At 35.9% G+C, this 12,843-nt stretch overlaps 1 protein-coding gene across 2 annotated transcripts in view; it reads right to left on the reverse strand.

Annotated features, from left to right (window-relative positions):
- Nucleotides 1–12,843, reverse strand: part of FASTKD1 (FAST kinase domains 1) — a 55,163-nt gene that overhangs the window by 19,861 nt on the left and 22,459 nt on the right. For both annotated transcript variants that reach the window (XM_066345042.1, XM_066345043.1), the window contains exons 5-8: nt 11,604–12,002; nt 9,725–9,835; nt 8,135–8,266; nt 2,021–2,507 (exon numbers count right to left, since the gene is read on the reverse strand). In XM_066345042.1, coding sequence (XP_066201139.1) covers nt 2,021–2,507; nt 8,135–8,266; nt 9,725–9,835; nt 11,604–12,002 — 1,129 coding nt within the window. The remainder of the gene's footprint in view (nt 1–2,020; nt 2,508–8,134; nt 8,267–9,724; nt 9,836–11,603; nt 12,003–12,843) is intronic.

Genomic DNA, 12,843 nt, shown 5'->3' on the forward strand with positions numbered 1-12,843 from the left:
TCAGTGCATTTTGTAGACTAATCATATAATATAATTAAGGGAGTTTATTAGTTTATAATCAAAAAAATTTTTTTCATTTGTTTTAGTTTACTGTTCACTCTTTCTTCCTATACTGCCATGAAATATGCTAACAAATAAGACATACTTTTCTCTTCTTTTTTTTTTTTTAGGTGAGAGGAGGGGAGATAGTGAGGCAGACTCCTGCATACATCCCGACCAGGATCCACCTGGCAACCCCTTTCTGGGGCCGCTCAAGTACAGGGCTATTTTTAGCACTGGAGGCTGATGTGCTGGGACCAATAGAGCTAGCCTCAGTGCCCAGAGCCACACTCAAACCAATCAAGCCACTGGCTGCAGGAGGGGAAGAAGAAAAGAAAGGGGGGAGAAGCAGATTGTCGCTTCTCCTGTGTGCACTGACTGAGAATCAAATCTGGGACATCCATATCCAGGGCTGATGCTCTACCAGCGGTTCTCAACCTGTGGGTCGCGACCCCGGCGGGGGTCGAACGACCAAAACACAAGGGTCACCTGGTCGTTCGACCCCCGCTGGGTCGCATCCCACAGGTTGAGAACCGCTGCTCTATTCACTGAGCCACTGGCCAGGGTCCAGACTTATTTTCATTTGAGAGAAATACTAAGAAAAATCCTTTATCTATATATATATAATTTTGTAAGTGAGCTTCTCCTCATTTAATCCAAAAAGCACCATTTTATAAATTCTAGAAATAAATTTGTAAGAAGACACACTGACCATTTAAGAATTCAGTACACTCTAAAAAACATGGGTTTGATCTATACAAGTCTACCTATATACAGATTTTTTCAAATACTGTAAATGTCTTTTCCTTATGATATCCTTAATATTTTTCTTTTCTCTAGCTTACTTTGTTGTAAGATTACAGTATCTGATGCATATAAAATACAAAATATGTGTTAATCAACTGTTATGTTATCAGTAAAGCTTTTGATCAACAGTAGGCTATTAGTAGCTTAATTTGGGGGGAGTCAAAAGTTATACAGGGATTTGATAATAATTCCCATATTATTCAAGGATCAACTATACTAAAGTCAGTGAATACCTTATAATTTTCTGTTTTCACACTTCTATCACACTTTTCTTTTGTTTTTTTGTTTTTTATTAATTTTCTGTTTACATGGATTCAAGTGTCCCACTGAATATAATTCCCTCACCCCCACCCTTGTGTCCCTTTTTATACCCCCTTTGCTCCCCTCCTCCTAACTCCCTCCCCACTTCTCTCTAGGATTCGCTGTTCTGTTATCTATATTCCTCTTACTTTTGAATATACAGTATTGGGGTTTTGTTGTTTTGTGTGTGTGTGTGAGAGAGAGAGAGAGAGATGAGAAGCATCAACTTGTAGCTGCATCATTTAAATTGTTCATTGATTGCTTCTTATATGTGCCTTGTCTGGGGGGCTCCAGCCACGCCATGACCCCTTGCTTAAGCCAGTGACCTTGGACTTCAAGCTAGTGAACTCTGGACTCAAACCAGTGACCACGGAATCATGTCTATGATCCCACGCTCAAGTCAGCATCCCATCGCTCAAGTGGCGAACCTGTGATCATGCCCACGAGCCTGCACTCAAGCCGGTGACCTCAGGGTTTCAAACCTGGGACCTCAGCGTTCCAGGTCAACACTCTGTCCACTGCGCCACCACAGGTGAAGCAAATGTAGTTGTTTTTAAATAGCAAAAGTGGTATCACAGGATTACAGAAAACAAGAAAAAGGGAAAACAAAAATCGTTCCTACTCTAATATCCTAATACAAGCAGTATTGCTTTAAGTATTTCCTTCCAATCAATGAATTGGACTACTGATCTTAACAGGATGTCCATATTGTAATGCTGGAGAGAAGAGGCTTAAGGGGAGAAACGACAGATTGCTGAACCAAAAACTAGAGTTAAAGTTTTAAACTTGAAATTCCAATCAAGTTCTCAAAGTGCAGTATTTACAGCTTTCAAAGTTGCCAACTATATAAAGCAGTGTGACATTTTAATTTCACCTTTTCAATCTGCTGAAGAGCCACTGAGGCTATCTTATCAAGTAGCAACGTACTGAGGTAGTTAGTTCTAGAAATAAAAGATGCAATTTCTGCAACATTTATGTGATTAATTTCACCCATCAAACACTGTAAAGTAGCAATTGTTTCTTCAAGAAGTGACTCGGCAAACCAGTCTCCTTTTAAAGATTTAAGTTCTTCCCATAACAGATTCAAATTGTTGTGTTTTTGTAGTCTCTGATGACCATAGTGATCTAACTTTTGAAGTAATTTCAGCTGTTTTCCAGTAGTACTATCCGGATACATGTGACCATACTGAATCCATCTTAAAACAGATGTGGCAAAACTATTCAAGTCACTTAGGTCACACTGTGGTAAAACTGCTTCAATTCGAGATATCCCCGCTTCATCTAGGTGAGGCGATGGAAGCATAGAAATAGCAGAGACCAGGATGGAAATCTCACTAGGTTTGACACTAATTTTCAAATAACTATAAAGAAAGAAAGAGAAATTGAAAAGAATGAAATTAATACATCAGCAACAAAAGCCAAAACATATATAAGTATTAAAATGTAAATATGTAATTATTATTATAGTTAATAGGTGGGATAGGCATAAAATACAAGTTAATTTAAGAAGGATTAACTAATTCACAGATGACAGGTCCACAAAGAGTTACCAAGGGAAGCCTTAAGATAATCTATAGCACATCTGAAATATTTTTAGGCAAAAATATAACCATAGTCCTTGCAAACAAACGAGTGTCAAAACAATGTTTTTTCTAGTGCTGTTGCCAGAGACAGAATTTGGGCTGAATTTCTAATGTGACCTGTCAGGCACTAGCATACAGTGATCACTCAATTATCCTGGTTCCCATCTTACTTCTCTGTATAAGAAGTCCAGACCAGCCTTGAAAATCCCAGAAAACACAGGACATACAATAAACTCCATTCTCTAATCCTCCTTTCCCAAACCTCCATAGTAAAATTCCTACCACCAGGATAGCAGCTGTTAAAATCAAATAAAAAACTAGGAGCTTTTAAAGAATCTTTAGGTTTAGAAATACTGGAAGATATAATCAAATCTAAATTAAAACAAAATTGAGTTACTTTTTTAAATATTAAATTAATATATTGAAATAATCATAATATTCAATGCTAGCAAGGGTACATTAATACAGACATTCCCACTCAGTGTTAATCAACTTTAAAAGTTATTATAACTTTTCTGGAAAGTAATTTAACAGTATGGTCAAGAACTTTACAAGTAATTGTATCATTTGACATGATCAATCCCTGTCAAGGAAACTATCCCAAGAATATAATCTAAAATGCAGGCAAAGATTTGTGTTATATTATAAATCATATATATTTTTTAGATTTTATTAATTTTAGAAAGAGGAGAAAGAGAGAGAGGGAAAGGTGAGGGAAGAGCAGGAAGCATCAACTCGTAGTACTTGCTTCTCATATGAGCCTTGACCAGGCAAGCCTGGGGTTTCAAACCAGCGACCTCAGCATTCCAGGTCGACGGTTTATCCACTGTACCACGGGTCAGTCTATATCATATTTTTAATATGGCTAAAATTGAAAAACATCCACCCAGTGATTGGAAACAGATAAATGAATTATGGTAGACATGTGATGGTAATATCCAGTTATTAAAAACATTTACAGCTCTAGTTGTAGCTCCACTGTTTAGAGCAGGGGTAGTCAACCTTTTTATACCTACCGCCCACTTTTGTATCTCTGTTAGTAGTAAAATTTTCTAACCACCCACCACTTCCACAGTAATGGTGATTTATAAAGTAGGGAAGTAACTTTACTTTATAAAATTGATAAAGCAGAGTTACAGCAAGTTAAAGCATATAATAATAATTACTTATCAAGTACTTTATGTCGGATTTTCGCTAAGTTTGGCAGAATAAATCTTTTCTCTCTCTTTTTTTTTTTGTATTTTTCTGAAGTTGGAAACAGGGAGGCAGTCAGACAGACTCCCACATGCGCCCGACTGGGGTCCACCTGGCATGCCCACCAGGGGGCGATGCTCTGCCCATCTGGGGCGTCGCTCTGTTGCAACCAGAGCCATTCTAGAGCCTGAGGCAGAGGCCACAGAGCCATCCTCAGCGCCCGGGCCATCTTTGCTCCAATGGAGCCTTGGCTGCGTGAGGGGAAGAGAGAAACAGAGAGGAAGGAGAGGGGGAGGGGTGGAGAAGCAGATGGGCGCTTCTCCTGTGTGCCCTGGCCGGGGATCAAACCCGGGACTCCCGCACGCCAGGCCGACACTCTACCACTGAGCCAACCAGCCAGGGCCCAGAATAAATCTTTATAAAACAACTTACTATAGTTAAATCTATCTTTTTATTTATACTTTGGTTGCTCTACTACCGCCCACCATGAAAAATGGAACGCCCACTAGTGGGCAGTAGGGATCAAGTTGACTACCACTGGTTTAGAGTGTGTCCCGGTATGCCAAGGTTGAGGGTTCAATCCCAGTCAGGGCACATACAAGAACTAACTAATGAATAAGGAGAATAACAAATCGATGTTTCTTTCTCTTTCCCTTGCTCTCTCTCTCTAAAATCAATAGGTTAAAATAAATAAATAAACATTTACAAAGAGTTCTAAATGATGTGGGGAAATCTAGGTAAGGTTAAGTGGGGGCAATAAAATAAGAATACCAAACTGCATGTTCATGATTCTCAACTATGAAAAAATACATACATAAACATGTAAATAAGTATATAACATGAGGAAATTAACCAAATGTTAACAGTTAAGGGTTTTTGAATCATTATTTATCTTTTCATAGTATTTTCTGTTTTCAAAATTTTTTTTTCATGTCAGACCAGTAATGTGCTGACATCATAAAAAGGTTTGAGGGACAAACAAAAACTCATGGACACAGACAATAGTGCAGCGTCACCAGAGGGAAGAGAGCTAAAGGGGGACAGTCAAGGGTAAAGGGGCCAAATATATGATGATGGGAGGTTTGACTTCAGGTAGTGGGCATACAGTGCAGATGATGTATCACAGAATTGTACAATTGAAACCTGTATAATCTTATTAAGCACTGTCATCCCAATAAATTTAATCCAAAACAAAGACTTGAGAAAGGGAGGGAGGGGACAGTATGAATTCCCAACCATCGCCCTCTGAACCACAAAAAGATCTCAAAATGATTTTTTTTTTTTTTTTTTACAGAGGCAGAGATAGGGACAAACAGACAGGAACGGAGAGAGATGAGAAGCATCAATCATTAGTTTCTCGTTGCGCGTTGCGACTTCTTAGTTGTTCATTGATTGCTTTCTCATATGTGCCTTGACCGTGGGCCTTCAGCAGACTGAGTAACCCCTTGCTGGAGCCAGCGACCTTGGGTCCAAGCCGGTGAGCTTTTTGCTCAAACCAGATGAGCCCACACTCAAGCTGGCAACCTTGGGGTCTCGAACCTGGATCCTTCCGCATCCCAGTCCAACGCTCTATCCACTGTGCCACCACCTGGTCAAGCTCAAAATGATTTTTATATAATATTTCACCCAGTGCCTGAGACAAAGTAAGTACTCAATAAGTACTAAATATTTTATTTTTACAACCACAAAAGTTAATAGTTTTATATAAAGAAAATCCCCAAAAGCTGTATCTATTTGTAGAATTGACTTCAGAGATAGACTCAGTATTTCCTAATTTTGTGATACTTGTATAAAAATAAACCACCAATAAGCAAAATTTCTCTAACCTCCAATTGATGTTTTTCCTTGTGATTCTTCCTCAAATTCCAAAATTTACATATGCATGTACGTTTATAATACTATCATAGAGCCACCAGCATGGCTAAAATTGGAAAAAACAATACTAAGTGTTGAGAAGGATGTGGATGGAGCAAAAGGAATGCTCACATTCTGCTAGTGGGAATATAACAGTCCAGCCACTTTAGAAAACGAATTAGCAGGATCTGCTGAAGATAAACAGATGTATAACTTAGGAACCAGCAATCATACTCTTTGGTAAATAGCCACAGAAATGCATATGTATGTTCACTAAAAAATATGTACAAGGATATTCATAACAGCACTACTGCAATTATAATAGCCAAACACTGGAATCAAAGATTTATCACCAGAATGGAGAAAAAAACTTGTATCATATTCTTATGAATGCTATACTGCAAAACCATAGGTAAATCTCATAAACATATTGAACAAAAGAAAGTAGACAAAACAGGCAAAACTAATACATGGAGTTAAAAGTAGGAATAGTAATTAACCTGGCGCAGGGGGAGGGAGAAGGATGAAGAAAGAACGTGTACATGCTATGTAGATTATATGATATTTCAACATGTTAAAAAAAAAAAAAAGAAAGAAAACCATATTGTATTATTTCAATACATGAATTCTCTAGGTCCCCGAAATGGTTTCAGGAGTTACTTATATAAACATGCATGTGAACTAATTTAATTAGATTGTATTCCTTCACACAATTCGGAAGTGGGCGAAAGTGAGTAATTCTGAAGCATAAGCACTTATAATTTTATATAATATCTTCCAACTAATTTTTTCATAGAATTTTAAACTGTAGAGATATATAAGGGCTCTTGCTACTATGAATTACTGAACTTGAACACTGTCATTCCTATGCTTCAAGTCTTTTTATAAAGGAAATAAAACTTTACAGTTGAAGTGAAATCCTCTTTGACACTCCCTCTCCTATCATATTTTCTATTAACATACCTACAGGTAAATAAATCATGTCTCTGGGCCTGTTTATTTTTCTCATTTAGAACATAAAATTCAGGAGCTATGTGAAAGTCTATGCAAAATATGGGGGGGGGGGAGAAACAATAATCCTGCATATAATCACCTTGATCAGTTATTTCAGAAAGTGTGAAATTTCTTGTGTGTGTGTGTGTGTGTGTGTGTGTGTGTGTGTGTGAGAGAGAGAGAGACAGACAGACAGACAGACAGGAAGGGAGAGAGATGAGAAGTATCAATTTTTCATTGCGGCCTTTAGTTGTTCATTGATTGCTTTCTCATATGTGCCTTGACCCAGGCGTTTAAGCCGAGCCAGCAACCCTTGCTCAAGCTAGAGACCTTGGGCTTCAAGCCAGCGACCTTTGGGCTCAAGACAGTGAACCCACACTCAAGGTGGCAAGCCTGTGCTCAAGCCAGATTAGCCCACGATCAAGCAGGTGACCTCAGAGTTTCAAACCTGGGACTTCAGCGTCCTGGGTCGAGGTTCTATCCACTGCACCACCACTGGTCAGGCTGAACTTTCCTATAACATATATAATAAATTCTCATCTGATAAAATGCCACCTCTTAGTCCTCAGTTCACATTCTTTTTAACCATAATGGCGTATCACTTTATCAAAATAAAAATCATTTTCAACTATATGCTAATGTGTTATGTATGGCATAGAGTGCCATGTCTGGCCTTTCAGAAATTACCATAAGAAATCAAACTAGTATGGAAAAATGAAGGAGGAAAAGATTAATCTGGTTATAATTTCATTCAAGGCATTATTCTCATCTTTAAAATATTTTCATGGAAAACTCCACTTTAGTGTAATGAAAGTAAATAGAAAACTGAGTAACTTCTTAGTTGAAATATGAATGCTATATCCATAGAAAAGCAGAGAATTTTAAATTATAAAGAGAAAATTCTATATGAAAATTATCTTTTCACTAACATTCCCCTCATATATAAATATTTTATTTTTAAAAATACAAATGTAAAATTTTAATATGCCTTAAAACAGGCAAGTAGGCAAACTGAAGACCCCCTAAAGATGAGTGTTCCAAATGGAGTTTTACTGTCTTCAGCAGCTCCAATTTTTCATGGTTATTCTATTCCTGCAGGAAATAAGAACGACTTGGCTTCCACTGTTAGTCATGCCCAAGGGAACTCATCACCCTACAGGCTTCATTTCCATATCAAAATATACCAAGTATAAGCATTGGTAGAATGGGCATAGGGGGAGATAAGTGTCTTAACATTTTTAATAATAAGCTACCTGTAAAATTTCCAACAACTCTTTACATAATTAAACAAAACGAGACTATAAATTGAAAGATTAGATTATAAAATAAAAATATCTCAACGAACAATTCTACCATAAACTTACCTAAGCAGTAATTCTCTGAGTTTTACAAAAAGCTCTTTACTTTGGAAATGTAGAAAAATCAATGCTTGAGTTATCTTCAATAACTCTACTGGTTTATAGTTATCCAAATTCTTATGCAGAACTGAAGCAATTCTAAAAAGAATGATAAAACATATATTAGGCCCTGGCCGGTTAGCTCAGCGGTAGAGCGTCAGCCTGGCATGCAGGAGTCCCGGGTTCAATTCCCAGCCAGGGCACTCAGAAGTACCCATCTGCTTCTCCACCCCTCCCCCTCTCCTTCCTCTCTGTCTCTCTCTTCCCCTCCTGCAGCTGGGGCTCCGTTGGAGCAAGGTTGGCCGGGGCGCTTAAAATGGCTCTATGGCCTCTGCCTCAGGCACTAGAATGGCTCTGGTTGCAACGGAGTAATGCCCCGAATGGGCAGAGCATCACCCCCTGCTGGGCATGCCAGGTGGATCCCGGTCGGGCGCATGAGGGAGTCTGTCTGACTGCTTCCCTGTTTCCGGCTTCAGAAAAATACAAAAAGAAAACAACAACAACAACAACATATATTATATCCAGTTCATTCATTTATTTGTTAAACATTTACTGAGGAGCACCTTCATGCCAGACATTCTCTGTGCTAGAAAAACAAGAATGAATGAGACAAGGTTTTCTGTTCTTAAAGAACTGTCTCAGGATGGTGATAGATTTGGTGCCAGGTGGGTACAAAATCCTAGGGGAGCAGAGGGTCACTTTGTAAGTTATATAAGTGTCTAGTCGCTATGCTGTACACCTGAAACTAATATTGACTACAACAGGTAATTGAAAAATAAAAATCAATTTTTTAAAAAGATGATGATAAAAATGTAACAAAATAGAATCAAGAGCTATCAATGAAATGTTTAATTATCAATAGTAATAAGAGAAAAAAAGTTTTACTTCCTAAATTTAAAAAAATAGAAATTCACAGAAGAGCCAGCAAATCCCACATCCTCTTCCCAAAAAAACCTTTACCAAGAGTTACTAACAATTAGAAAAACTGATTTAATTTTCTTCCTTAAATCCACTGGCCCTCTAATAGGGATGCTTAAAAGCAATGGGAAATGCTGAGACAGTAGTTAGAAATATAGGGCAGAAGGAATATCTTTAAAAAGAAATAGATAATAGATAATAAGAAATTATACATACATATAAACTGAACCATGAATTTTTTTCCTTATTAAATCTCAAGTTAACAAAAAAGTCAGTATATGGTAGTATGATTTCAAGGTAACAACTGTGATATGAAACAATTCAAGCTTACAAAGATGTTAACTGTTTTTGCAGAAACTGCCCTTTTGAAAAGTAGCGTCCTAGTCTCTGCTTTTCCCAGATTATGACACTCTGCTTGAGAATAACAACAGTAGCAAATGAAATGCAGAATGCTATAAACAATTTTAGAATCTCTATTTTGAAAAACTACATAGGAAATAAACAGTACCTTAAGTATTAATTCCTTATTTCTTCAGAACCAACAGCTAGATTATAGAAAAAAACATAATTTTTCCTCAAACAAATAACTACTTATGAATGACAACTAAACTTAACACCATGAATTTCAAGAAGGACTACTTTTTAATCAGGCGTGAATTTCTGCTTTCCATCTCTTCCATTGCTCCCATCACTGCCAGGGCTTGCTGGCTGGTCAGCTCCTCTGACATCAATAATATAGTTGATTCGAGTCTAGAAGCAAAGAAAAATATTTTTATGCTAAAGACTGATAATTAGTTTATAACAGTTTTTTAAATAATAGTTCTTAGGTAACAAACAGAAATAATATGAAGAAAAAGAATTCAAATATGTGTATAATTTCAATTTTCTTCCCCACATAATTGGGGATATATATTATCAAATATATATTGTTTTTTAAAAGCAATTAAGGCCTCAGTAAATTCTAATCATAAGGTCTTAAAACTATAGACAAAAAATTTAAACAAAGACAGGTTTTTAAAATTGATTTTCAAATAAGATAACGTTACAATGGTTATAAAATACAGTGAACTTATTCAGTATTAGAGAGCTAAAGAATTAACAACTGCCATTCTAACAATATCCCATTTCTTTTACAAAATCCAAATTTTTAAAGTAAAATTTGATCAGGTCAATTGACACAAATCTTATATACTAAGTACTTGCATAACCCTATAAACTGAAAATTTATAAATAAGATCCATTTTGAAACCATCCGAAGACCTGCAGTAATAAAAGTATTTAAATACAAATGCCTTTTAGAAAACAAGCCCAAAACACGAAATCTAAGGATAACAAGCTAAACTAATTTTCTATTCATACTATTCCACGCCATCCTTTTCACCAACCTTCTCAAACATTTCAAACTCAGCTTCTCCTTGCTTTTCACAGACATTTTAGTCTTCATTTTTTCTCTCACTTTTCTGACTGCCCACAGCATTTACTATCTGTATCACTAATTTGAGTACTCATTCATAAACTATACTGCAGTGTCATGGTATTTACATATTTCAATTATATATATCTATATCTATCTATATCTATCTCTATAGATATAGATAGATATAGATATATATATATCTGTCCTCCCAATTGGAATATAAAATCCTTGAAGGCAAGGACCCAGTAAAATTCAATTTTTGTACTGTTTTAGCATATGAGATTTTAACAATACTTAGTGACAAAAACAAGATATTCCAACAAAAGTTTTAAAAATAATTATCTTGTTCTCATCTTAACAGTCTCTTAAAATGTATCCTTAAGTTTCCTCATATATAATAATTAAAAGAATCCTTAAAAATAAAACTCTCCATGAAGTTTTGGCTAACAGAGTAATGATGCGGATACGTCTATTAATGCAATTCTCTGGAATCCCTGCTTAAGGAATTCACTAAGAGTACTTTCAGTTTGCACATATCAGTAATCATGTATATAGTATTCGCTTATCTTTATATCCCTAAACATTCTATCTACATTAATATCTGGCAACAGTGGAAATTCTTCAAAGATGGGAAGTAGATCAAATTCACTCAAACTTGACATGGGAACATATGCCAATGTGCCTAATAAATATTTTTGATGATGAATGTGAAGACAAAGCAAAAAAATGGTCCCTTTTTAACAACCACTATAATTCTGAATAGTCCACAGCCTACGCTGGATGGGGGAGTCACACCTCTGTTAAAGGCAGTGACACAGCCTAGGAAGAGAAAATAAAAACACTTTAGTGGTATTCTCCCTCATCCATTGTTGTGTTGACCACCCAGAGGGTTACTGACCCCTTTCAGAAAACAAAAGCAGAGTAAGAGTTTGAGATGTAAATTCGAATAATCAAAGAATCAAGGAGCAGAGCATATGAGATTATTTTCCATTCCACAGTTGAATGGGTTTTTTGTGCCTTCCAGACTTGCAAGAATATCTAAGCTTGAAGGCTCCATATATCCTCCACAGAAAAAAGTAAAGCATTTTTAGCTGAACTTACCGTTTCTTTTCTTTAGGTCCTGCCATGGGTCCCAATGCTACAAACAATTTTACAAAGCTAGCAGGGTGATCAAACAGAGGAATCATTTCAGTTAGCCTCTTTCTAGCCATTAAAATAAATTTGAAACTGTGAAACTGTAGAGAGTGGTATAGACTAAGTATTTTACTGATGGCCTCCAAATCAAGGTCATTCGCATTGCTTAAAAACACTTTATTACACTTTTCTAACAGCGGGTAATAACTATATTTAATATTTCGAAGAAATTGTACTATTCTTTTTGCAGTGTTGACCTGGGAAGAATCTATGGTGTCAAAAAGAAGTTCTGTTTTTTTCACTAATTTTTCTTGAAAACGTTGTGATGTTAAAGAAGATATGCTGACCATCAAAACAGACAAGGACCTGAAAAAGGAAAAAGATGCAAAAGATTTTTACATTATTTAAGAATAATGAATAATTCTAAGATTAAAACACTAGACATGGGGGAAAAAAAACTGGTAAAAATACTATGAGTTTTATACCACAAATTATTTCTTTTAAATACTATTAGGACCTGACTCAGATCTCCCAGTAATTGAACCCATTTAGTGAAATTTACTCAGAAATCACTGTACCAACAACATATAAATGCAACATTAAAACTCTCATTTTATATTTTTGTAGTAGATTTTTGCTTTATTACTCTTTTCTCTGTATATCTGTAATTTAATAAAAATCTTGGCAATATTTCTCACGATTTTATATTTTTTAATGTTTTATGCTAGATAGATATTAATGTGACAGACAATACTGAACATGAAGTAGCATTTAATTATTTCTTCACTCAATAAATAATATTTCCTTTTTCATACTAGAATTTATTGCAGTGACACTGATTAATAAAAGTATAGAGGTTTCTAGTGTACAATTCTGTAATATATCACCTATACATTGTATTGTGTTCACTACACCAAGTCAAGTCTCCTTCCACCAGAGTTTTAAGGAGCATAAATCATTTTTCTGAGCAGTTGGAAGACACCAAAATAACAAAAGTGAGGTCCCTGTTTTCAAATGATAGTCCTTATATTAATATAATACAAAAATCAGAAAACCACAAATACAAGAATCCATCCATAATGAATAAAGAATGCAAATGGAAAAGATATACAACAAATACTTAGGGATGATAATAGAAAACAACCTATAAAAATATCGATATATATCTGAAACTATCTCAACCATTAGGATAGTGAAACTGTTTACA

This window comes from Saccopteryx leptura, chromosome 7 (assembly GCF_036850995.1).
Source record: "Saccopteryx leptura isolate mSacLep1 chromosome 7, mSacLep1_pri_phased_curated, whole genome shotgun sequence".
NCBI lineage: Eukaryota > Metazoa > Chordata > Mammalia > Chiroptera > Emballonuridae > Saccopteryx > Saccopteryx leptura.